The sequence below is a fragment of the Telopea speciosissima genome, chromosome 8 (assembly GCF_018873765.1).
Source record: "Telopea speciosissima isolate NSW1024214 ecotype Mountain lineage chromosome 8, Tspe_v1, whole genome shotgun sequence".
NCBI lineage: Eukaryota > Viridiplantae > Streptophyta > Magnoliopsida > Proteales > Proteaceae > Telopea > Telopea speciosissima.
The window spans coordinates 6,070,369-6,097,153 of record NC_057923.1 but is presented as its reverse complement, the minus strand read 5'-3'; the positions used below and the strand labels follow the sequence as shown (position 1 = coordinate 6,097,153).

Below are 26,785 nucleotides of genomic sequence, written 5' to 3'. Positions count from 1 at the left end.
TTGCAAGGGCTGAACTATTAAATGGTGTAGAATCATAAGAGTTTTAACAGACTACCCGGAGAACCCATGAGAAAGTGTCCGCAAGAGAAGCCACCTTATCACCACCAAGAATACTGGAACGAACATAGTCATATTCCATACCAAGAACACCTAAGAAACCCATAACCGCGAGTTGCTCCCGCTAGTTCTGCATCTGAGACATATCAGAACCATGGAACGAGGTCTCGCCAAGATTTCCGAGATATTTCGATTGTATTTGGACTTTGATATTTCAAAATCTAATAGTGTCATTATGTTTAAATGGCCCAAAATTGGTTGTATACCAAGTTTCATGACCTAACTAGATCAAAAAACCAATGAAACCTAACTTCGAGTTCAAAAAAAAATGCACCAACTGGCTGAGATCTCGGCTTAACTCGGTTTTTTGCCTGGCTGAAACCAGATCCAAAACCGATACCTGAACCATGATCAGAACTAATAGGCAGTAGTGAATTCAACACTTCATATATCCTCTTAAAATCAGCAAAGTATTGGGTCAAAGGAAGTCCCTTTCTTTCAACCCGATAGAACTCCTAAGATAACCCATAAATCCAAGATAAATTGTTTTGTCCAGAATACAAAACAATCAAAAACTCCCACAACTCCTTCACAGTGTCGATGTGCGTTACCAGATCAACAATCTGGTTCTCCATAGAGTTTAACATTTGTCCCAAAATCCGCACATCAACAATGTCCCACGACTCATTAGTAGCGGGTTTTGTTTTCATCAGATAACTCTGTTGATCACAGCATGTCACTACCAATAGAACAATTTTCTTTCCTTGCTGAAAATTAGAAGCTCCTTCTAATTTCTTCTCAGTGACCCGATGAGAAGTCGAAGACACCACCTCAATCATAGTGATCTTTGAATCAGCCATCAAACCAAAGTAAATCTATCCCAACTGAAAAAGGGATCCCACAGAACGAATAAAAGAGGGAGAAGAAGAGACAGAGAAAAAAAGTGTTGCTACAACTGACGGTTGACTCCCTACTTCCATTCATTATATAATAACCACTTAAGGGCAAAACAGGAAAAACAAAAATAAAAGAAATAACCGAACATCCAAAGCATATCGGGATTAGCACTGACTAGCGCTGATGCTAATCCCGATACCCTATTTTCATAACAAGTTCTATTATTCGAGTAAGCCCATAAGTGTGGCCAGAATTTACAGAATTGTCATTGGGCGTATATTTGCAATTTTATTGCTTTGGTCGGCCTAGATCACCATCAGTATGGGGTTGCGATTGTTTGAAGATTGGTATTTGCATGAAGTGATGGCTGTTATTGCTATTATTGGAGATTATTTGTATAGATCTGTTTAAATATGGCCTATCTGGTATTTTATTTGCTACCGTGAGGGAGAGATTGGAGATTATTCACGGCTGCTCTTGATTATGGGATATTTTTGTGTTGCTCATCCTTTGTGATGATGGTTATTGCTGCCATATGAGGTGAAATATTCTTTATTGCATCCTCTGTTCCACGTGTAAGGCTACATGTGACGGGGAGGTTGAAGATGATTATTATTATTATCTGCTCAAGTCAACAGTTGAAGATCATAACTATTATTTATTTGTCTGTATCATCTGCTCGTGTCCCCAACAACAATTTTATCTATGAAGATAGTTATTTATGATATTCAGCAACAATCCAATTTATCAATGGTTCACAACAAACTTACGTTGTCTGGTTCACAGCAACCTTATGCTGAGTTACCTGGGCCCTAGCAACCTGATGCAGCTACTTGGTTCGCAGTGACCTATACTACACTTTTATCTGGTTTCTCAGCTACCTATGTTGCACTTTTATCTCTTTTCTTTGTGAAGCTTACTACCTACCTTCCTTGAGAAAGGCTTATGATGTAGCTGTTGCATGCTGTACTTTTTTTTGGGATGAATAAATATTAATACCAAAACCCCAAAAAAGAAAGGGAGGGAGGGAGGGAGGGAGGGAGGGAGGGGGGGAAACAAGCCTCAAACCTTAAGAAGGCGAGCCATGAGACCGAAGAAGAGAATCATCTAAACCCCAGGATACAACCAAGAGGGTTATATCAGCACCAAAAGTCTTCAGCTTAAGTGGGGCCATAAGCGATCTGAGCAGGGTTTCAGAACCTCAGATTGCATCAGCACCAATAGTTTTCAGCTTAAGAATTCACAACCCAAAAGGAAATCATGGAAGTTCATGATGTACAGAAACTCCATACCATAAAATAGTAAACAGTAAGCAGTAAGCAATTTATGTCTGCCATATGTCATGTAATAAGCATTAACGGGCAGAACAATTAAACTTATATTTAATAAATAAAGCAAATAACAGAACAAACAACACAAGTAAAGCTGAAACAAGTGTAACTGCTCAATATCAAGTAAGATCAATCACTCACTCACCGGTTCAGCTTCCACAGGTATGCCAAGACGTGACTGTGCATTTGCTATTGAAAGAATGACATTTTCACGCTGGTTCCTGATATTGCCTTTCTGGAAACCAAAAATTGCAATCAGACAATTGACCAAGTAAAAAAAAAATAGTTTGAACAGTCATTACTAACATACATAATATTTGGAGGCCAGTTTGGATGCATCGCATTGGTAGGTATGACTCAGTTTAAAACTAAAGATACTGCGTTTCTGTTTTACAAAAGATCAAATCTTTCAAATCCAAATTTATTTACCACCGGCTGAGATAAAGGTTCCTATGCTATTTCACAACTAAAATCTTCAGACAAATGCTCTATCTTGATCTTCAGACACAAAAGCTCAAGAAGCCAGACAAATCACTTGCAAAAGGAAAAATTTTTAAGTTAATTAAGAATACGAGAATTATGCTATTACCAAAACAAGAAAAGAGAAAGTACAAATAGCCATATTATATCAGCATCGGCCAAAATTATTGATAAGGCAGTTGCATCAGCCAATTTTTATGTTCATGGTATGTCCATAGTTGTCACGGCGTCACGGCGATCCAAGTCGGTGGAAGGGTGTCACGTCGATATATCGACATGGCGAGCATGTCGACCATGTTTAATTTTTTATTTTTTGTATTTTTAATGTCATTTAGTATGCTATAATATATGTCCTATAACATCAAAAATCAACATGAAAGTGTACTACACTACTACTAATATACTATGCCACTATGGTTTAATTCATGAAAGTGTAACTAATATCCACTAGTGTATATGAAAGTATGAAAAATTGAAAATATAAATTAACCTGTCAAATAATTGAAAGCAATAGTAAAAATCAAATGATAGGCTAACCTGTTTACTGAAGCTTGATAGCAATAGTCTTTCTTCAGTGTGTGTGATTTGGAGCAAAGCATCTAAGCTATTAAATGGTTTTAAAAAAAAAAATTTAAATCTAACTTTTATATGTACAAATATCGACCGATATGCCAACATATCGTGGTATGGCGTCCATGGCGACGCCATGGAGTCGCCATGGAAGCCATATCGAACGATATATTTACATCCACCATGGCGTAGCTCGATATGCCACCTCTCCCAGAGCCAGGACGCCATGGCGACGCCATGACAACTATGGGTATGTCATACAAAAACCAAAGCAATGACAGGTTATAAAAGGTAAACAATCAAATGGCATATAAACATATACCTGGAAACCAAAAGCATACTCCAGGAGATCAAACATATCTGGATCTCTATGTCCAGAAATCTCAAAGTCAGCAGGAAGCTTGGGCAAGTGTTCCGTATATCTTATGGAAGACATTGCAGCTTTAACCTGGAGTTCAATACAGGCAGATATTGCTTTATATAGGTATAAACATTCTGGGGAGGGCAAACAATATGTAGCATTGAAAGTGCAAGCCAGACAGTTACAGAATATTATATAGACATGAGAATGCCCATGCAGAAGTATAATAGGATTGGCCCAATAAGGCACTAAATTAAAATATAAAGAACATTAAATGGAGCTCCAACTTACTTCAGGGAATACTCCAATAGCATTGGTTAAGGATGGTGCACCTAAAGGTACAATATTGTATGGTATAAGCTCTCCGGTCAAAGCTGTATCTGATTTCTTTATTCTTCTTAACTGAAAAATACCATCAGAAAATGGTTGTTGCAAATCAATAATCAAAATAGAAAAATAAATCCATATCATAATGATCCAATGACCAGTTTTCCCAACAAACAACTAATAGTAAATCCTAGGATATGGCATCAAAATGTTAGAGATGAGACTTTTCAGATAATTTAGGAATATGAATGTCTCTCCCTCTATCTCTCCCCCACCCCTCAAGCCCGTCCTCTCTCACACGCAACAAGGCTTCATTTTCAACCATGTGAATCAGTTCGATTCTCTTTTGTTTGGTGTGGGGGGTGGGGGGGGGGGGGGAGAACGGAGCACTTTCAGACATGTTGATGCCTTTGGAAAGGGAGAACCAACATATTCTTTGACAATGAGTGGACCTATTCCACAACCCATTGATCCAGAAGGAATTGGGAGAATGAAGAATTAACGTTAGTACTCTCTGTATAGTTGGTCAAGCCAAAAATCATGGCAACATTATGGACTACACTGTTGGTTTTATTTATGCTGCCTTCTACTATGGGGACTTATACCAACTTTTCTAGCCTATTTCAACTTTTTACGTACAATCACTTGTATACGGGGTTTGCGCTTTGTGAAACTTACGATTGAAACATCACTTTAGACCAGTAAATTACGGGTCAGCTGAGACCAGAAGATATCAAAACACACGAGTCCCAAAGTTCACATTTGGCAGGATATGGACTTCTTGCATAAAGTAAGTTAAACCCATCCACAATTTCAAATAATTAATGGCACAATATGAATGAAGTGTATCCTCAAGCCCCAACTCCAAAGGGAACAAGAATATTACCTCCTCCTCAATAAGCCTTCCCACCCCATCAGGAGCTGCGCCTTTGCTAAGTGCCTCCATCACCTCAACTAAAGCCCTCAAGGTAGCAAAGACCTTCTTCATTTCCCTAGCTTTTAGCTCCAACCTGAAGCATGAACAAAATATTAACAAATAGTTACTGTTTCTCTAATCTCTCCTGCAGCCCTATGGCTCTATCCATTAAAATCGTTTCCACTGCTGAAATAAAAACTTCCAATGATTACAAAGATAATGGAAAATGGATAACTGAGTGATAACAATTTGAATACTTAAATTGTAAAGCTCATCAAACTTATCAATGGTATGGTTCGAAATTTCGGTCAGTAGAAATGACCGAAAATTCGTGAAATATTATGATTTCAACCGAAATTGAAATGAAATGATTATCAAAATTGCAGTGTCGAAATGGACTGAAATTTGTGAAATAGATCAAAATATCACTGAAATATTATGGTGTCGACTTTAATGGACATAGGGTCGAAATCCGAAATTTCTGACCTTGATATATGAAAAAGCTTTAAAACAATTTTCTGAAGACAAGCAAAAGCTAGAAAGGAGGAGAAAAAAAAATCCATGTAGCACAGTACATTGGTGAGACAAGCTAAAAGCAAGGATGTATAGAAACTAAATTTATCTGAATTACAGGTCAAAAACGCATGTGACAATATGCTGAATCTGAAAACTAGTACCTACAAAGAAGAAGTAGTGTACCTATCACAATGGAGATTGAGAAGAGGGAGAGAAAGCTAGAGCACGATAGGAATTGAAAATACCCATACGTGATCTAGCCCTTTCCTTATATAACTTTAAGTTAATTTTCATCAACTCTTAGTAGGAATCTTACGAAGAGTCTAAGTCTAATTACAATAAAGAGAAATAACTAGAAAAGGAATGACAACTAAACAACTAATCTAGCTATAACTTAAACACTATCCCACAGTACACCATACACCATGATACCATAACATCCACGATACACTTTAACAACGCACAAGACCTGTAACGCTAAAAAACAGTCTACCAATTCCTTCTTCCGCATATCTGTCTTTGCTTAGTCTGGACTTGAAACCTAGCCAGAACCTGATAGTTGTGGACATTAGATTTCAAAGAACACAGACAAGCAGAAGAAAAGAAATTGCCACTAGCAAATGACCATGCGACGTTTAGCTGCAGATGGGGACTAACTGTCCTGAATCTTCTTTTCTTTTCTTTTCCCCCCTTCTTTTGATGGATAACAAGATTTTATTAAGCAAAAAACTAAAAACACATGAAATTAAACACAGACATAGAGGAAGAAAGAACTTTGCTAAAGTGAACAATAACAAAACCAAAACAAAAGAAGATCAACCTAACCCCTAAACCCCTCCCCCCATAAAATAAAATAAAAAGAGTAAAGAAAAGCTCAAGTACTGAACCACCAACCACAAGAAATACAATAACCAAACACACCTCCCTGACAAACAAAGGCAATCCTTCCTTCAAAGACCAAACTATGACAGAAAAAGTGTTGAATATTAGCATAAAGCCACAAACTTAGTTTGAAGGAAACTATATGAAGAACATTATGAAGCTGAACATACTCTCCCAACTTGGAACTGAATGTTCCAGATTCCCTCCATTTCTGCTCCTCCCTTTGAATATCATCAACTCTATGTCGTCTCTTATAAAGTTGGTAGAATTCCCACAAGCGCTCAATATCCCGATTACGGTCAAATCTTGTTCCATCCTTCTTGGAGAGTTTTTGCTGCACAATATTCACCACTAATTAAGTCCCAAAGATAACCCATCCAACACATGAAATGAAAAATGCATCCAGAAGCAGAACTGTATCAACTAACACACAATTTTGAATGTGCCAGATGGATGTCAAATTTGTCATAGTACCTTAATTACAGACATTAGACCAGTCTTGAACTGGAGCACACCTCTTCCATCACTGTTGGGATCCAGGTCGTGCGCCATTGAATATGCTTGCTCACACACTAAAACACCAAACAAAAGAACTCATTTGAAATATAACAATGCAGTATCTATAAAGAACCAACTAGGATCATTTCACATTAGGGGTAAATTTTGTTTGGCAGATTACATCAAGGCATAACAAAGGAAGATTATTGGTTATTGGCAAACCAGTCCATTCCAAATAACAATAAAGAATAAACTTAACTTGACACCAGTATTCCTACCAACTAAAGGAACAGTCTTGATTGATTACAAGTGCCACAGTTCAACGTACTCATCATTTAAACAAAAATCATACCAACACTAACAAAACAGCTGTAAATTCTATTCCACTAGTTTGTAATCAGGCTTATGGCATTGGGACCCCCAACAGTTGGCATGGCAAATTATCAAATCATAAGTGCATTGTTTTTTTTTGGCCAGTTACACTATTATTTTGATTGAGGAGGGGACCTCAATCCTTGATTTTGCAGTAGCTTATGATCTATCCATTATGAATACTTTCTTTGTAAAAAGAGAGGAACATTTAGTTACCTACAAAAGTGGGATTCATACCAGTCAAATAAATTTCTTCCTAACTAGAAGGATAGACAGATTGTTGTGTAAGGATTGCAAGGTTATTCCGGGGGAGGGTCTAGCCACCCAACATAGACTGGTGGTCTTGGATATGTGCCTCAATGCACAGAAGCGTAAGAGGGAACCATTATACCCTAAGATCAGATGATGGAGACTAATAGGGGAGTCCCTAGGCACATTTACTAAAAATGTGGTCAAACAAGGAAAGTGGGACTTTGAGGAAGACACCAATGTAATGTGGAACGAGATGATGGCTTGTATTAAGAGGGTTGCCAAAGAAGTGCTAGGGGAAGCAAAGGGTAGGCGTTAGGCCCCTAGGGAGACTTGGTGGTGGGATGAGGACGTCCAAGTAGCCATCAAGACCAAGAAAGAGAGGTTTAAGACATGGCAACAGACTAATGAAACAGAAGATAAAAAGAAATATATTGAGGCCAGAAACAAGGCCAAAAAGATGGTGGGGATGGCCAGTGCGAGGAAATATGAGGAGCTCTATATTAATATAAAGTCTAAACACAAAGGAACGGGAAAAAACTATTTATAAAATAGCTAAAACGAGAGAAAGGAAGAATAGAGATTTTGACCAGGTGAGATGTATAAAAAGAGAGGATGGAAGAGTGTTGGTAAGAGATGAGGACATTATGAGGAGATAAGAGTACATTTGTGAACTTCTAAATGGAGATAGTTCAAATATGACTGAACCGTTTAACTACAGTATTCATCAAGACACCACACATCGTAGATACGTACGAAAATTGGTGTGTCGGAACTTAAAGAAGCCTTAAAAAAGATGAAAGTAGGCAAAACACCAGGCCCGGATGAGATCCCAATAAGAAGTGTGGAAGGCCCAAGGCGTATGTGGGGTATATTTGTTAACTAAGTTATTTAACAAGATTATGATCACAAGGAAGATGCCAGATGATTGGAGGAGAAGCATTGTAGTTCCAGTCTACAAAAATAAGGGTGATGTCCAGAGCTGCAATAACTATAAAAGCATAAAACTAATGAGTCGTACTACGAAACTTTGGGCGAAGGTTATTGAAGCCCGGCTGAGAAGAGAGACACAAATCTCGAAGAATCAATTTGGTTTTATGCCAGGTAGATCCACGACAGAAGCAATCTACCTACTAAGGAGCCCTATGGAAAGATGTAGAGCTTGCAAGAAGGATCTCAATATGGTCTTTATTGACCTGGAGAAAGCATATGACAGAGTCCCTAAAGATTTATTCCAACATGTTCTTACAAAGAGAGGGGTGTCGAGCAAGTATATAGAGGTAATTAAAGACATGTATGACGGTGTGGTGACTAGTGTGAGATCTGTGGGAAGCCAGGGCAAGGAATTCCCAATTATGGTTGGGTTACATCAAGGCTTAGCCCTAAGCCCTAAGCCCTTTTTGTTTGTGCTTATCATGAATGAATTAACCAAGAAAATCCAAGACGAGGTGTGACATGCTGAAAATCAAGGCTCACACTATGATGGATGATGACATGCTGAAAATTGAAAAGAGAGAGATACCGCCAAGTGACTATTTCAGATATTTGGGGTCTATCATACACAAATAAGGAGACATAGATGATGATGTTTCACAAAGAATTAAAGTGGGATGGATGAAATGGAGAGCTGTGACTGGAGTACTGTGTGAATGATACATTCTTTTAAAGCTTAACGGGAAGTTCTATAGGACTGTTGTCCGACCTGCCATGATGTATGGGACGGAATGTTGGGTAGTTAAGAAATGTCATGTAGCGAAGTTATGTGTTGCAAAGATGAGGATGTTAAGATGGATGTGCGGCAAAACTAGGAAGGATAAAGTAAGGAACAAACATATTAGAGCTGATTTGGGAGTTGCCTCTATCACTGACAAGCTCTGAGAATGTCATTAGATGTGGTTTGGCCATGTACAACGGAGGCCTAGGGACACCCCAGTAAGGAGAAGTGTTCCGATGCCGATTGAAGGAGCTAAAAGAGCTAGGGGTAGGCCTAAAATGACCATAGGTGAGGTTGTGAAGAATGACTTGCATAGTCTGAGTCTGGTGCCAAGTATGACCTCAAAAAGATCCTATTGGAGGGCAAGGATCCACATTATCGACACCATGTAGCTGATATTTTCCTGATTTCCTGGGCTATCCTCTTTCCTCTTACTTTCATTTTTCATTTTCCATTATTCACTTTTCTTATCCAATTTCTTCCTTTTGACTCTTCACTCCTCTTACTTTCCTTTCCCTTTGTGAGGACCTCAGCTTTCTCTACTTTATTTTGATTGGATCCATGTAGCCGAACCCATTTAGTTGGGATAAGGCCGAGTTGTTGTTGTTGTTACACTATTATTTTGAATAGGACGAGGCAAATCCTGTGATTACTATGACTTTAAACTCCACAAGTTCATGGAGTTCAGTAATAACTCTTGTGGTAGTGGGAGTTGGACAGAGCCAAGTAGCCAACAAAGCAAGTTATTCCCATGATGGCATGATATGAAAAAAATCCACCTGATCCATTGTAAACCATTTGCTACATGGTAGTTTGGACTCTAAAGATCCAAGGACAGCCTACAAGTGACTAGAATATAACAAGAGATTTGTAGGTTTCTGTGTGCGTATGAGAATTAAGGAACCCCGACCATGCAATAAAATAGTGACAAGCAATGCCTACAAAAAGAGTTGGCCCACTCATTCATGTCCTTACACGTTTCTGAGCACCAATGTTTTGAAAATATTGACTGGCTCCCTGAGTCTTGAAACCTTTTCTAGGCACACATTGTCTCAATAAGGATTTGGCCAAGTCTTCGTGGTCACGGAAATAGATAAGGTCCAACTCTTTTGTCATTAAAGAGACAACTTCAAAAGTACTTCTATTGTCCCCTGTCTCCAAATTTATACCGTTGTGGGTCTTTCAGCCATACAATTGAAGATCCCAAGCTTTCAACAATCGAGAAGAAACTCAAAAGTGTCACCACAATGAATCCATATTATATCCCTATTCTAGCATGGCTTGTTCACAACTTATTGTGCAATCATGTTAATGTCAGTCCACTTCCTGCGCTTGCAATACGGTGAAAGAATTCATGTTCATATCCTCCATTAATATATACATCACTATATTCATCCAAGAAAAGCTACACAGATTAATTTTATAAGCCACAGTATAAAACTTCAAGAGGGCACTTCAGCACATCACATCTAGGAAATGCAACCAGAATACAATTCCCCCCCCCCCCCAAAAAAAAAAAAAAAAAAAAAGAGATTTGTAGCAATGATATACAGAAAAAAATAACTAGAGCTACTCTCTTATTTAAGCATCTGATTGAAAAGTGTCTATAGATAAGAAACAAGACTTTGGAATGGTATTTATTGACTTGTGGAGAGCATGTGATTGACGGACCTTGAAAATATAATGGGCCAAGGAGATTCACTGACCTAAAGATTGAAATACGGAGCAGTAACTACAGAATGAACAACTGAAGGAAACATGGTACTCAGTTATTCATTCAACAGAGTGACAGAGGTAAGAGATTATTACCAACCACAGAAGGTTAAGGGATCAACATTGAGCATGTCTACGAATTAGCTATGGATGAATTGACTAGGCATATATAGGAGTAGCTCCCATGATTTGCAATCATATTTACAATGAACGCCTCGTTTGTCTTCAAAATGTTGAATCACTAATTATCTTCTATTTGCATGCCCCTTTGTTGATGATATTTGGAGGCACTGTGTTATGTTATGCAGAGGTTGTCTGGGTTCAGCTAAGGGACATATTCTCCTATTTCAGAATTTGACAGGTTTACGGTATGCAAGCTGAAGGCAAAGAGTATGGACCGTAATTCCCTAAGCCTGACAAGCCAGAAATAGAAGGGCCTTTAGACAATTATGTAGCTCCATCCTGCATGATCATAAATAGATCCAGAAATGAAGCGTTTTATTGGGCTTCCATTCCTAAATAATTTAGGGCCATGGACAACTCAGATATTCGGATTAGATGGAATCCCTTTGTACATAAGTCAGGTGATATCATTCTTATGATCTTATCTTCCTTTTGAAAAACATTTCATAGCCAGGCCATTGCAGAATACAGGGCCTTTTTCTTCTTTTCTTCTTTTACCTGATATATAAATTCTTTTTGATTTATTAAAAAGATGGGGAGGAAAAAATTTATAATTCACCCAAAGAAATAATTGTCAAGGCGAAAGAAAGGATTTAATGATGCCAGAGCAACAGGGTGGTTCGGAGTGCTCCAACATGAAACTCTTTCTGAACACTGATTTCCTTCCAAATCACAGCAACAAAGAACCTCTCTTCCAAAGGGTTTGACAGACTTCTTCAAGCCATCCCACCACCTTCATTGTTCATGTCAAAAAGCTAGGACTGACCAATTGTCAGTTGCCGAGGGATTAGATGGTTTTATTGGGATCACAGTATGCTAACTTGCAGAACAGCAGATTTTGTATACCAAACAAAGTACATCTGTTAAACATATGCGGAAACAAATTGGTTTCAATTGCCCCAGAAGAATACGTCTTTCAGAGTTAGTGGCTAAGAGCTAAAAAACAGTGGATTGATAAATAAGGGACAAATGGATTTGATTAAAACCCAAAGGACAATAGGATTTTTCAGGCCTCAATGGAACTCTACAGAGGATGAACCAAGAATAATCTGAATTTGTTCAACCTCACTGATATATGTTGTGGTCCAATCAGGTAGTATGGATGGGGTTATTTCCGGATTTCACAACTGGCGAATGTCCTTGACTGAAGGACTCTACTCCTCATAGAGGTTCAGGTAGAAGACCATACTGAGTTGGGAATCAGACCTTAAAATCCACAAGGATAGGTTTGTTCTAGTGGATCCAGGTACTTAAACAGAAACATTGGTTTCCACACAACCCAATCCTGGTGATCTAATGCCATTGATGGTGATGCAGGCACCAGATAGACCACAGTGCGGAATTGATTAAATCAATACAAATGATGACGTTAATAATACAGAAGGGAAAGCTCACATTGATATTAATGTAAGTTTATAAGTTCAAATGTGCACTGGGTACGACCTTTTTTTTTTTATAAGTTCAAATGTGGAATTAAAGAGAGACAGAAGCCAGAAGGATACACCCCAGATTAATTTCAATTTGCCAAACCAGACCACTATAGTAACAGGACAAACTATAAATGTTCGAAGTCAAAAACCAAATGAAAGGAGGTATCTCCATGCCACTATAAAAGGGATAACAATGGGATGACTGAGTTACTCAAGGTTCTTGAATCAATAAAGGGCAACTAGGATGCAATCTCTGGTAGTGCACAATATATTACCATCTAATCCAGAGGACAAGCTGAATCAAAACAACACCATTCCTTCTTCAGATTGAAAAGAAGGAGAAACCAGTGTAAAAGAAGATCAGGGGATCAGAGCTACTGATAAGATGAGGGATGAGGCAAACAGGGAAAGGTAGAACAGTTCGATTTTTAGCCACATGATTTTGACTGGAGTTGAACTAGAACCAAGGGGAACAACTAAACCATCCAATAATCAGCTCAGAAAGTTTCATGGGGTGTCTTTTGGAATGAGACGTGTGAACTTTCTATTTCCTGCACCATTAGGTAAAGGGAGACATGGAAACGAAGTTAAGACTCAAGCCAATACTACATCGGGAAAGTCACGGCATGCGTTAAGTTGGGGGGATTTCCTTTACTTCTTTTTTTCCCTCTTTTTTTTTTGGGGGGGGGGGGGGGGTGTTGGGGTTGGGGAGAAGCCGAGAAGGTGCCGTCTTATGATGTCAGTCAGCGATAGAAAACAGTGGTTACTCTTCCCAAACACAAAGCTGGACTTTAGCCCATGAAAACAGACCTCCAAACAAACTGGCCTAATGCTCTTTAGTGAAGAGTGGGTACTAACATTTAAGACAAAGAAATGTAATTATTGAAAGTCTGGAACACTTGAGTTATGATTTTAGTCTAGACTAGTTCCAAAAACAGATATCATACAGCTCTACTTCATTTTACGTATTGGTTCATCAATAGAATATAGTCTACGCATTGAGATATTTTGTTAAAACGTAGACACAATGTTTAATATAATTTACAATCATCATCACACCATTGATATTGTTAATTATTCTGGTTTTTTTTTCTCTCGCTCTCTCTCTCCTGAAGAAAATCTGGGTTTTCTACACCAGAGTATATAACTGACATGTTGACGTTGAAGGACTGGCTCTACTAAAAGAGAAAGAATTCAGCTTCCATAAAGAGACAGATTTAACTAGTATAGCCATAACTCATTATGCACCGAGGAAAATAGAGAAATAAAACTCACAGATCCGGGCAACATTGGGGTCCTCATCTTCTATCTCATCGGCAGCTTGTAAGATCGCGTCAATGTTCGTGGACCTGCCGAGCGATTCTGGAACATCATCAGAAATCCCAGCGGAAACTCTTCCGTGCCCTTTACCAGCATTACGAAGTTGCTCTCTTTGTAAGGTGGCACGAACCAGTCGCTCCCAGTTATCGTAAATTCTCGCCATTAATTGAAGAACCTCAGAACACTAAAATTTCTACGAAGCTGAAGTTACGGGCGAGCATAAACCCGAAACATGAAGAGAGCCGAGGCTCCAGAACCCTCGATTCGCCTGGAATTGGGGTTCTAGAGCAGCACCGGAAACAGATCTAAGCCGAAAATAAGCGTTTCCGTTTTTTTGAGAAGGTTTCGACGATATCGAAGTGGGAAGAAAAGTGCGAGATGGCAAGTCTACGGCTACTCTCAGAGACGCGGCGTAGACATTTAGCAGAAGAACACGGTAAGAGAAGATCGCGGAGAAAGAGAAAGGGAAAGGGAGAGGAAAAGTAACGGACTGCGGGAGAGAAAATCTAGAAACTGACCATTTCTTTTACCTTAGTTTATAGTCTATACGCTATGTCATGCAGGACTCCCATTGGAGGGTATTTTTATGAAATTGTTTTAGCATGACCATTGGAATGATGAAAAAACCATCCTTCCATTTATTAAAATAACATTTTTTATTTTTTTGTAATAATAAATAGAATAAGTGTTCTTCCAACCTTGGGTATCTATAACCTCTCACATTAAATGTTCATTTTTTCTCTTTCATTAGAAAAATTGAACAAAAAAAATTAATGAGAGAGGAGCATAGAGTACCCCACCTCATACAACCTTTTTTTTCCTAATAAATGAACAAAAAAAATTCATTTCTCTTGTTGTAACATTCTTGTGATGGCTCATTGTTTTAAATTCAAAGTTCTTTAAGAGAGTGTCCAAATGACACCTCTACTGGTGAATTTAGAACTTGACATCTTCCTTTAATCATCTCTTATTTGATTTCAAAAAGTATTTAATGTAATTTATTTAATAAAGGTAAATTTATCGTTTTACATAGGAAATGCATTAAATAACTTTTGGAACAGAACAATAGACCAAAAAAGTAAGATTATGGGTGTCAATAAGAAAACATGTTTTAAGGAAAGGGCAAAAGAGTAAAGTTATGGGTGTCAATAAGAAAATTTCTGTTACTAAAAGGCAAAAGAAGTAAGGTTATGGTGTCAGTAAGAAAATCCTTTTTAATTTGAAAGTGGGCTTACCGGCTACCATTATGCCATTTTGAAGAATTTTCAATGTCTCACACATTTTCATAATACATATAAATGACATGATTTACCACACATTTTAAGAATACATATAAATGGCATGATTTTACCTTCATTTAATAAAGAAATTACTATAGTAAAAAGGCAAAAAAAGTAAAGTTACAATTTCTTTTTAACCAACTTTGGTTACAGCAACATTTTCCATTTAGTTTATATTTTATACGCCACAAGTAATGCAAGGTTCCCATTGAAGAAAACATTATATAAATTGCTTTAGCATAGTCACCGACAGGATAAAAAAAAATCCTTCTATTGAATTAAAATATATTTTTTTTTAATCCTCACTGCAACTAGCTAAGGCCCTTACCAGATATGCAAGTCAAAACTTAGCGAGTTGTAGGATTAGAATACGAAAAAAAAATGATAATTCTAGCTTTGGCAAAAATTATGTAGGATCACATCATAGATCGAATATGTAAGTCAACCATGTTTTTGCCATGTGCCATGCCAACTAAATAAATTCAAATAAACAAAAAAAAAGGACCTTAACTTAATTGAATAGCTCACTTAGGTTGTGTTTGGTGTACATTTTCGAAATACATTATGAGATGATAAAAACAATTTTTTATCATCTCGTGATGCATTATCGAACTAAATTGCATCCCAATAATGCATACCAACCCAGTCTTAATATTGCTCAATTTCCCCAATATTGTATCACAACATATTTGCACAAAATTTTGTATTTTCAATCAGTATTCTTCATTGCAATGTTTTGAGGACTCTAGTCACGGTTTTAGGTATTGCTATTGGATTGGTCATACGGATTAGTGGTAGCGATAAAAAGTCCCTTTTTTCCCTCCAATTCAGACTCAATATGGTCTGATCCATATCAGTATCATTTCGATTTTAGCAACAATCGATACAATGGCAACACTATGTACTAGTGTGTGGAGAATACTCAAATGACTGTGCTTCTCAATGGCTCTCCGCTTCCTTTTTTCAAACAATCTCGAGGACTCAGACAAGGAGATCCCCTATCCTCATATCTTTTTTTCCTTTGTGCCGAAGTCCTTTCTACTAAGCTTGTAATAGCCAAGGAAGAAAATCGCATTCTTGGGCTTCAATTATGCAGAAGAGGGGAATGCATTACTCACATGGTGTTTGCAGCTAACTTTATTTTGTTTGGGGAAGCTTTTTGTGTTGGAAGCCCTTGCTCTTAATGGTGTGACTGGTGTCCTTCAAACGTATTGCAAAGTCACTGGTCAACTCATCAACATCAACAAGACTATAGCACAATTCAGTCTGAATGTCTCTTCCTCAGTCAAAAGATAGTTAAAAAGAGTATTTCCAGATCACCCCAACATCCTTCTTCGACACCTATCTCAGCATTCCTTTCATTAGTAGGAAGATCTCTAGAACTCATTGTTCTAGTCTAATAAACTCCAACATTGGAAGTCTCAATTCCTCAGCCCAGTTGGTAAGATCGTTCTCATTTAATCCACTCTCTCTACAATACCTTTGTATACTATGTCCTATTTCAAAATTCCTTCTACAGTCCAAAAAGCTCTCGATTCAATTAATACAAATTTCTATTGGTCCAATGGTACTTCAAAATTGACCCCTACTATTTCATGGAATTTTATATGCCTCCCAAAAAGATTTGGAGGGCTGAATGTCAAGCTTTCTACTCATATGAATCATGCTCTTATTGCCAAGAAAGGATGAGAACTTCTTAGTCCTTCTTCCCTTTGGGTCAATTGATGAAAGAAAAGTACTTCCCCTCTTCTAATTTTTGCGATGCTGCTTGTCCTCATTTGGCATCTCGGGGTTGGCAGTTAGTATGTTCATCTAAGGATCTTCTTAGGAGAGGACTGTTCTTCATAGTTGATAATGGTTTATCCATCAATCCTTGGCATGATTTTTGGATCCTTGACTATCCTCTCCATCTTCAGCTCCATTCCCTTTACCAAGAAATGCCCCTACTTCCATTGTAGATTTCATAGATGCCACTAACAACACTTGGGCGAGAGATTTGGTTTTCCATTGGTGGCGCCCAAACGACAACAACAACAACAAACTTACCGTTATCTCAACTTAATGGGGTCGACTACATGGATCCAAACAAACAAAGTATGGAAAATACAGTTTTAACCAAAAAAAAAAAGATGGTAGAGGAGAGATGGGGAAAGAGATGAGGGGTGAAAAAGGAAAAAAGACAAAAGAAAGATGGGAAATAAATAGAAAAATGAAAGATAGTAAGAGGAAAGAGGCACTGCACAACCCGTTAGGAGAATCTCATCTAAATGGGGTCTGCGACATGGATCCTTGACCTCCAATATGATCTGTCCGAGGTCATACTTGAAACAAGCCCTAATCTATGCATGTCCTTCCTCAACACTTCTCCTATAGTCATTTTAGGTCTGCCCCTAGCTCTTTTAGCCCTTTCAATTGGAATCATATCACTCCTCCTTACTGAGGCGTCATAAGCCTCCGTTGGATATGTCCATACCACCTTAAACGACTCTCTCGTAGTTTGTCATTGATCGGGACTACTCCCAAATCCGATCTAATAAGTTCATTTCGTACTTTATCCGTTCTTGTTTTTTCACACATCCATCTTAACATCTTCATATCTGATACACAAAGCTTATCAATATGACACTTCTTAACTGCCCAACATTCTGCCCCATACATCTTAGATTTCCAAATTAAGTCCATAAGTGATTAGCTGAGATTGAGAACTTCGGATAATTACATCCTAGGGTCATCTAGACATTACAAATTGAAATACAATACATATGATACATTGAAGCAAATTAAAAATAAATCTTCTATTTCTGGTTCGAGTTTCTTGAATCATCATGGATGGTTTGAATTGATCCTCCAACTTGAGCTCCACAAATCCATGACACAGTTTCTCGAGTAACTTGAAATCTTCCAGTTCAATGCTTAGGCTCAAGGACATGCATCTCAATGCTTGAAACATGTCTACTCACTAAAACACAATGAAGAGCATTATAATTTTTTCATACATAAATAGAATGTAATGACCAAAACATGAAAACCATTAATATCCATAGATTGCACTTGTGGCATCTTTTTGCCTCAACGATAGTCCTTCATGTACATCTGTTGTCAACCACACCCACTAGCTGATTGACCACTTATTACAGGATCATGTACAAACTAAATTTCACTAATCATTCTAGCGACACGGTTGGATCTTTTACAAGATCATATACCTGTGAGATAGTTTAAACCAAGAAAAATTTCATTGTTCCATGCCAATAAATGCAAGTGAATGGCCTTTAGGTTGCCAAGAAGAGTAACTCGATTTATTGGATGCTCGAGGATGCCTTAAGTGAGGTTCAAACTTAAGTGTGAATCTGTTGCAACCATATCTACAATCTCAGAACTCTCAGTATTTATAGAGGTTATGATTGAAGTACTTCATCATTAGTTTGAGGTTTATCGGATTTCCAGATATTATCTGATCTGATAAACTATTCGATTATTAGTAAACGAATCTGACCTATATCGATTATAGATTTCCAACTCCAGTGATCAAAATATCCTTATAAAAGTGTTTATAATAAGGGTAATATAACAAGGTATCATATGCTCTTACAAAAATATAAAATTGATCGCATTTTACAATTGGATAGTAAATTATCTGAATATTATCCGATCCGATCTTTTCGATGGATTCAATACTTTTCGAAATCTAAAAATTCTGGATGCGAACACGGATTTTCGGCTATCCATTTACATCCCTAGTATACGGCTGCAGATTGGGATGGTTTCCGCTCACGGCAAGGATCCAATGAGTGATGCGCGAGCTGACCACGTTCCCAGGTTAACCAAGGGTGTATAACTCGCCACGTAACAACCACACGGCAATATTAGGGCCCTGAACGTACGGTAGCAAATGGAGCCAGCGAAACCCAACTTTGGCCTCTCATTTCGTCTTCCCTACCGATAATACCCTCGACATAAAAAAGAGAGAGTTTTTTATTAGAGGCCGATTTTGTCATTTCACAAAACCTGAGTTCTGCAGAGAGAGCCTTCGTTATTCTCTATTTCTGTCCCGTCTGTTTCGCCTCCTCTGGGTACTCTCCCGTTCTCTCTCCTTATTTTTTTCCCTTTCTTTGTGTTTGAATTTGCAGAGGTAGCAGCCATGGCGACCGGTCTATTCCGCACAGCGGTTTCAAGGGTCTCAGCTCTGGCCTCGACGCTGGTACGCGCTCGAGCTCATGCTTCGGAAGCTGAAGCCCAGCAGGTTAAGGCTAAGGCACAAGATACCTCTAAGGTCAAGACATTCTCCATCTATCGATGGAACCCTGACAATCCTTCCAAGCCTCAACTCAAAGATTACCAGATTGATCTCAAGGACTGCGGTCCCATGGTTCTTGACGCTCTCATCAAGATAAAAAACGAAATTGACCCGTCGCTTACTTTCCGCCGATCTTGCCGTGAAGGCATTTGTGGGTCCTGCGCCATGAACATCGACGGATGCAATGGACTTGCCTGCCTCACTAAGATCTCCACGGATTCTACCAGCACCGTCACCCCGCTGCCGCACATGTTCGTTATCAAGGATCTCGTCGTCGACATGACTAATTTCTACAATCAGTATAAGAGCATCGAGCCCTGGCTGAAGAGGAAAAACTCGCCGCCTGTGCCAGGGAAGGAGATTCCGCAGAGCAAGAAGGATCGGGCGAAGCTTGATGGGATGTATGAATGTATATTGTGCGCTTGTTGCAGTACGTCCTGTCCCAGTTATTGGTGGAACCCTGAATCCTATCTCGGCCCCGCCTCTCTTCTTCACGCGCATCGGTAACTAACTCAACTGCTATTACGGTTTTTGGCTTCATGTATATGTTGTTCCCCCCCCCCCCTCTTTAATTAAGTGAATTAGTCAAATATTTGAATGAAAATTTTAGTTCATTCATGAGTTTTTTGTTCAGGAACCCAGGAATCATCGTAGATTGAAAAAAAATAAAAATAAAATTGAGTATATCTCAGTTTTGGAACTTATGGCATTTTTCTAGTTATCCTATCTTTGTTTCAAAATAGTTCATGTATTGATTGAGACTGAATTTGTGGTTCCATATTACAATTGTTTTGGTGCTCTTCTAAATGTAACATTCGAGGGCATGTCTTCGTTCGAACACTGTTGTTATTGTTACATCTGTTACTGTTGATATTGCTATTTGCATTATACTTTTTGAGGTGTAGGAGTGGTATGTTTGGTGGAGCTTATGGTTTTATTAGGTTTCTTCTTACATTCTGTTAATGGTATTTATTCATTATTTTTATGTATTGACCTGTGTTCTGTTCTTGGTATTCAAACAAGTAGTTTGCTGAGGAGGCAAGGCTTAGAGGACATTCAATTAACATTAGTTTTGCTGTGCAAACAAACTAGACAGAAATATCTATAGAGGTAATAATATAAAGCTAAGCTATATTGTCCTAGGTCTCCTTGTTTTAGGAGGATGTGACTGAGGAAATTTTAAAAGAGAAAGAAGAATTCAAGTAAATTTCAATAGAAATATTGCTTTTACCAAGAAAGAGAACCAAAAAGTTTGTTATACATAATCATATTGTTTTTCCTTTGAAGTTAATTGCATGACATAGTTTATCATCTCCTGTCACACCTAAACTAAATGCTGCACATAGATGATGAAGTGGTCAAGTGTCACCTTTGCTTGAATACTTCCTCTTTCCGATCCACATTAGTCCTCACTTCCTTTTGGTGTGACTGGTTTCTTTCCCCCTTACTATATTACTATATTTCTTCTTTGTTCTTACATATTTATTTTTTCCAATGCATTTTTATTGTCCACTCGAGACATTCCTTCAAAAACTTCTCCCATTTTGTTGATTGCTGAGGAAGCTTATATTGCAGAGACGCTAAATTGAATTGAGCGTAAGAATTGGAAAGGTGTAGGGAGAGGGGGGAGGAGAGATAGAATGCTTACCACTTGCTAGGTGTGAATGGTGTATCTGAGCCAACAAGGGCTTCTTTTCATTATTTTCTTTCCTTTTTCCCTCTTTCATGAATGCGAACAATGTCTGCGTTTAACTCTGGACATAATATATTTTAATGTCATTTCTCCCTTCTCCATCAAATGGTAAAAAGAAAGGGAAAATAAGAAAGGAATAGAACTTTCCTTTTCTCCCAGAAGGTCCCAGGGATTTCATCAGGCTATCAGCCATCAGACATGGTCGAGTCTTCCAAGACATCCATGATTTTGGCTGTTGAAAAAGCTGAGTAACATATTTGATAGAAACATTTTACCTTTTTCTCTTTTGTTTCTTGCCATTGGTGCCTCACGCTAGTTTAATTCTGGTTTTTTTTCTTTTTAATATTGTTATGGTGCTCCCTCATGACTTGCCTGAGTTGCTATGTGCTGCAAATTTACCACTGCAATCGCTTAGGCATCAAAATGTGTACTGGGGTATAGTTCCTATATTTAGCTAACTGAGATGGGTATCATGAAAGGATCAGACTTGATACGTAGGCAGAGGGCTTTTACCATTTCTAGTTCCTTTTAGATCTTCCGTTTTACCAAACAAAAGCTTGATCTGTAGATTGTGCTAGAAATAAGGATGGTTGATATAGGAGTCCATAAGGGGGGGTTAGGAATAAGAAGACTAAGAAAGCGGAATGTTGTGACTCTGAAAAATAACCTTATTTGCATCCCCCCCCCCAAAAAAAAAAAAAAAAAACCTAAGAAAAAGAAGGAAGTGAGAGAGAGGAGGGGGGGAGAAGGGATTTAGGTAGGTACAGACTATGGATTCAGCTAAATGTTTATACGTTCAAATATTTAAGCCAGTTCAATTACAAGAAAGGCTGATTTCCTCTTTACTTAATCTTCACTGGACGGGATTCTATTAGTGTGTTGAACTTGAAATATTGCTGACTCTAGAAAACCAAAACCTCCTATTAATGACGCAAGTTAACAAATATGAATTTGAAATATAGCTGCTGACCCTAGAAAACCAAAACCTCCTATTAATGACACGAGTTGAACAAATATATAACTCCTGAATAGTTAACTCTGGAAGGACCTCAATAGTAACTCTTGTCAACGTTAGTGGCAAAAAGAAATTTAATATTTTTACTTTCAAAGCAAATCATTGTATGTAGTGACACTATTAGCTTTACTATATAAAACCTCCATATTCACAAGTACAACAACAACAACAACTCAGTCTTATCCCAACTAAATAGGGTCGGCTACATGGGTACTTGTCCTCCAATCAGCTTTATTCGAGGTCATACTTGATACAAGGCCTAAGCTAAATTACTCCTCTGTATGGAGCATCTAAAGGCCTCCGTTGAACATGACCATGCTACCTAAACGACTTTCTCGTAGCTTATCATGTATTGGAGCTACTCCCAAATCAGCTCTAAGATAATCATTCCTTACTTTATCCTTCATAGTTTTGCTACTCACCCATCGCAACATCCTCATCTCCACTACACTGAGTTTATTTATATGATGCTTCTTAACTGCTCAACATTCCGCACCATACATCATAGCCGGTCGTATAAAAATTTCCTTTAAGTTTTAAAGGAATACGCCGATCACACAACACTCCGGACACACCTCTCCACTTCATCCATCCTATTTTAATTCCTTATGAAGCATCACCTCTATAACACCTTCTGTATTTATGATTGAGCCCAAACACTTAAAATAATCACTTTGCGGAATCTTCCTCTCATCAATTTTCATCAGGTTATTATCCACCCTAGTGTAACCAGAGTTACACAACATATACTCCATCTTCATTCTACTTATCTTAAAACCTTTTGATTCCAAGGTTGATCTCCATAACTCCAACTTGGCGTTAATCCTTGCTTTTGTCTCATCCACCAAAACAATATCATTAGCAAGTAACATAAATCAAGGAACCTCGTCTTGAATATCTTTGGTTAAATTATCCATGATAAGTAAGGGCTTAAAGCTGAACCTTGATGTATCCAATTGTAATTAGGGAATTCACTACCTTGGCCCCCCCAACAGTTCTTACTCAAGTGACTAAATTAGATTTCAAATTTATGGTGCACATGTTTTTGATAGATTTTCACCTCTGTAAAGTTCCATGGACTAATCCAATATCCAAAGCGAAAGTAAATTCTCAACAGCTGAGTTTAAAGGGAGTTATGGACTTTTGTTCTGCTTTTGGGCTTGGGCTATGTTTGTATCTAGATTTGGACTTTGAATGTGGACTTGGGCTGGAATGCAAGCTCATCTTATTGTCTTCCACTTTAGAATATTAAGGATTTTTGTATGTCAGTACCATATTTGTGATCATGTGAGCCAAGACAAATCACGTGCATGGTGGGTAAAACACCAAAAATTACACTATAAGGTTAATACTGGACTGTACCAGGTTTTGACTAGTTTCGACCATGTTTCGAATATTTAGGTAGTTTCGACAGAAAAATAGGGAGTTTCAATCAGCCAAAATTTGACCAGTTTCGACCAGTTTCAACTAGCCCATGACATTTCGAGTTTGGCCAGAAAATACCAGGTTTCGGTTGAAACCTGGGAAATCTCGGTTGACCAGGGTCGAAACTGGCCTCGAAACCGAGATTTAGAACCTTGGCTATGGTATTCTCATCCAGTAGAGGCTATTGTAACTTATAAATTTGGGTATTCCAATACTAGTAGGTAAGCAGTCTTGCAGAAATAATAAATCATTATGTCATATGCATGTGTTTTGAACTTCAAGAATGAGAAAATGTGCATGTATTACTTTTGCTTCTCTCCAGTTATGATTATTCTATTCTAGAAATTTTCATCATTTGAACCATCCTTGGTTTATCAACAGCTGCCTAGTGCAGTTGGTGAGCTGTGGTGCACTTCATGCTCATGCTCACCAGGAGGTCTCGAGTTCGAGTCTCTTGGCTGGTACCTTCCCCCCCTAAAAAAGTAAATTATATATATATATAAACCAACCTTGGTTTCATTGTGTTCTCTTAATGTGCTAGGCTATTTTTCTTTCTTTCCTCTATTTTACTTATTTTTTTGTGTGTATGTGCTAAGGCTGGGCGATCTGTCTGGAGAATTTTACATTAACAAAAATCACTTTGGAAATGATTTTATACCATGTAGTTTGTGAAGCATTTGCTTTTGCTGGGAGTGACTATTAGATATATTTTGGATCATATTGGTGCATGTAGGTGGATACAAGATAGCCGTGATGAATACACAAAAGAGCGGTTGGATGCAATATGTGATGAGTTCAAGCTGTATCGCTGCCATACAATAATGAACTGTGCACGGGCCTGCCCCAAGGGATTAAATCCTGCGATGCAGATTACTAGCATCAAGCAGCTCCAGCTCTCCAATGGGATTTAAGGTTTCTAAGGCGAGTTTGTGTGGAAAGTAATGTTTGAGCAGGTGTGATTTTGAGCGTTCATGTGACTGAAAAAATGGTACAAGGAAGAGTTAAATAATCTTGGCACTGGGTCATTTTTTTGTTCAATGCAACAAATTATTGTTCTTTTGATGTGGGCTGGATTGTTCACCTCTTTGTTTACCAAACGTGTTCATAGAACTGTTCTTGGTCTGGGAGTTGTCATTTTAATAGCATTGGCACTGGGTCGTTTTTGCTCAATTTGGCATATTATTGTACTTTTGATATGAGGGCTGGATTCTTCACCTCTTTGGCTTTTTCAAAATAAGTGTCCATAGAATTATTCTTGGTCTGGTAGTTGTCCTTTTAATATGAATATGTGCTAATGTAAAGTACTTTTCATTAGAGTCCCTATGCTTTGGATGCCTTTTTATGCTTTTAGGTACCTGGTTGGTCTTTCAGCTGAGTATTCCATGCCGCCACCAATAACAGAATGGGAGCAGGGTTTTAAATATTTGGAATCAGATTAGTTGAATTGGCTGATCCATACTGGGTTTCTAGGGTTTAGGCAGATTTCGACTGATTCCCAATCAATTCAGGCCAATTCCGACTGAATTGGAATCACTTGAGGCCAATCTCATTTCCGATTCCATTTACTTGAAGCTTGGATGGGAATGGTAGAATGCGAACTGGAGAATGAAACATCCCTGCCCAAACACTGGGGAGAATAGAATATATCTATGACAAGCTTGAGCTTTTAATTTTGAGCCCTAAAAAAAAAAAAAAAATCGTTTGGAGATTAATTAATAAGCAAGAGAGACTCAGATTTTTATTGTCAATTTCCCTGCCCAGTGAATTAAGCAAGCTTCATGATTTAAAAAAACGGAGGTGGAATGTAAAAGTTTCTGAAAATTGTAAACTCCATGGAGGCCGCTTTCATGTTCTCTTAAGATTTGAAGTTGGAAGGTTGTTTTAATCGCAGAAAGGAGTGTTTGTGGGACATACTTTGACTCTCAGTGAACAAATTTATACTCTCTGCCTCACGGAGAAATAATGGGGGATATGGTTTTCTTCAATCTTTCCCAGAGATATCTGTTGTGTGTGTGTGATTACTTAGAGCATTTTCACTCGAGAGAGATCTGGTTTTGATTCTTCCCACCTTCCTGGGTTTTATTTTTCGGATGAAATGGTTTCAGTTAGATTTGAGAAAGCTTCGTATTAATCCAAAAATTCTAAGAGCGAAAGAGAACTACAATGGAAGAACGGGAAGGTGGTGGGGAAGAACATATGAGAGTGAGAGTGAGAGTGAGAGAAGAGAGAGTATTGCCAAATTTTTGGGAAAAAAAATTAACGCTTCAATCGGGGAAGAGAGAGACTGTCGCCAAAAACAAAATTAACGCCGTTGCCGGGGATCGAACCCGGGTCACCCGCGTGACAGGCGGGAATACTTACCACTATACTACAACGACTTGGTTGTTAAGGATTTCTTCCTTTATAATTAACTACTAATATTTTAATTAAGTTAAACCCATCTCCTTAAATAATAGCAAAAATATTTTTTTTAGGATTAATCTAGAATTATAGATGGCCCACATGCTAATGGTTGCATGAGAATGGAGTGGCTCAGTTCATATACAAAGGGGCCAAGTGACACCGGAATCAGCAAGGAGAGAGTAAGGGTGAAAAATGGTCCGGTTTCGATTAAATGGTTCAGTTCAGTTCGGTTTTGACTGCTTGAGGGTAGAAACTGTACTCATGATCAAAACCTGAACCGTTTAGTAACGGTTTCGGTTAAACGGTTTTTAAATGGTTCTATAAGGTTTTACACGGTTTCGGTTAGACGGTTCTATGCACATTTACTACTCTATTTACTAATACTAGTTATTACTTATTACTTACTAAGTTATTAGTTTTTTGTTTTTTTTGAGGAAGGAAATCATTAATGAAGAAATGTGATTACTTAGTAGTTGCTACCTTCTAGGTTTTGATTTTTTATTTATATAAAAAAAAAAAGTTGTTAGGCTTTTAAACAGTTAGACGGTTTAGTTATAATCGGTTTTAATTGGATTATACGGTTTGAAACCGTTGGATTAGTCGGTCTAAACCAAACTAAATCGATTAAATAAACGGTGTCATTTCTAAAACCATAACTGGACCATTTAACTAAACGGTCTGCTGGTTTCGATTTAAATGGTTCGATTCGATTTCGGTTTGGTTTTGACACCCTTAGGAGAGAGAAAATGTGAGGTAGCATGTACTACCAGAAGTGTGTACCTAAGGTTTTTTTTTTTTTTTTTTTGGGGGAATTTGAGAGCTTTAATAGGGGGATTTGAACTCATGACCTCTTATT

The 26,785-nt window shown here is 38.0% G+C and overlaps 2 protein-coding genes and 1 non-coding gene across 6 annotated transcripts in view; 1 reads left to right on the top strand and 2 right to left on the bottom strand.

The window, feature by feature from the left end:
• The window catches only part of LOC122670834 (callose synthase 10), a 103,691-nt gene extending 89,391 nt beyond the window's left edge, over positions 1–14,300 (bottom strand). For all 4 annotated transcript variants that reach the window (XM_043867839.1, XM_043867840.1, XM_043867841.1 and 1 more), the window contains exons 1-7: positions 13,772–14,300; positions 6,812–6,909; positions 6,508–6,671; positions 4,910–5,033; positions 3,988–4,098; positions 3,658–3,783; positions 2,431–2,520 (exon numbers count right to left, since the gene is read on the bottom strand). In XM_043867839.1, coding sequence (XP_043723774.1) covers positions 2,431–2,520; positions 3,658–3,783; positions 3,988–4,098; positions 4,910–5,033; positions 6,508–6,671; positions 6,812–6,909; positions 13,772–13,979 — 921 coding nt within the window. In that variant the 5' untranslated portion in view covers positions 13,980–14,300. The remainder of the gene's footprint in view (positions 1–2,430; positions 2,521–3,657; positions 3,784–3,987; positions 4,099–4,909; positions 5,034–6,507; positions 6,672–6,811; positions 6,910–13,771) is intronic.
• Positions 14,301–19,188: 4,888 nt separating this feature from the next.
• LOC122670434 (succinate dehydrogenase [ubiquinone] iron-sulfur subunit 2, mitochondrial-like) lies at positions 19,189–24,787 on the top strand. Its single transcript, XM_043867309.1, has 2 exons — positions 19,189–19,896; positions 24,260–24,787. Exons 1-2 carry the CDS (start codon positions 19,238–19,240, stop codon positions 24,435–24,437), a joined length of 837 nt encoding a protein of 278 aa, XP_043723244.1. The 5' UTR covers positions 19,189–19,237; the 3' UTR covers positions 24,438–24,787.
• Positions 24,788–25,832: 1,045 nt separating this feature from the next.
• TRNAD-GUC lies at positions 25,833–25,904 on the bottom strand. The gene has a single exon. It is a non-coding gene; the product is annotated as a tRNA-Asp (tRNA).
• Between the last annotated feature and the right edge of the window lie 881 nt (positions 25,905–26,785).

Bases quoted from the DNA above. Each gene is read 5' to 3' on its own strand.
- LOC122670434 (XM_043867309.1), top strand. From the start codon at position 19,238: ATGGCGACCGGTCTATTCCGCACAGCGGTTTCAAGGGTCTCAGCTCTG. The intron at 19,897-24,259 runs GTAACTAACTCA...TGGTGCATGTAG, and splicing joins TCTCTTCTTCACGCGCATCG to GTGGATACAAGATAGCCGTG.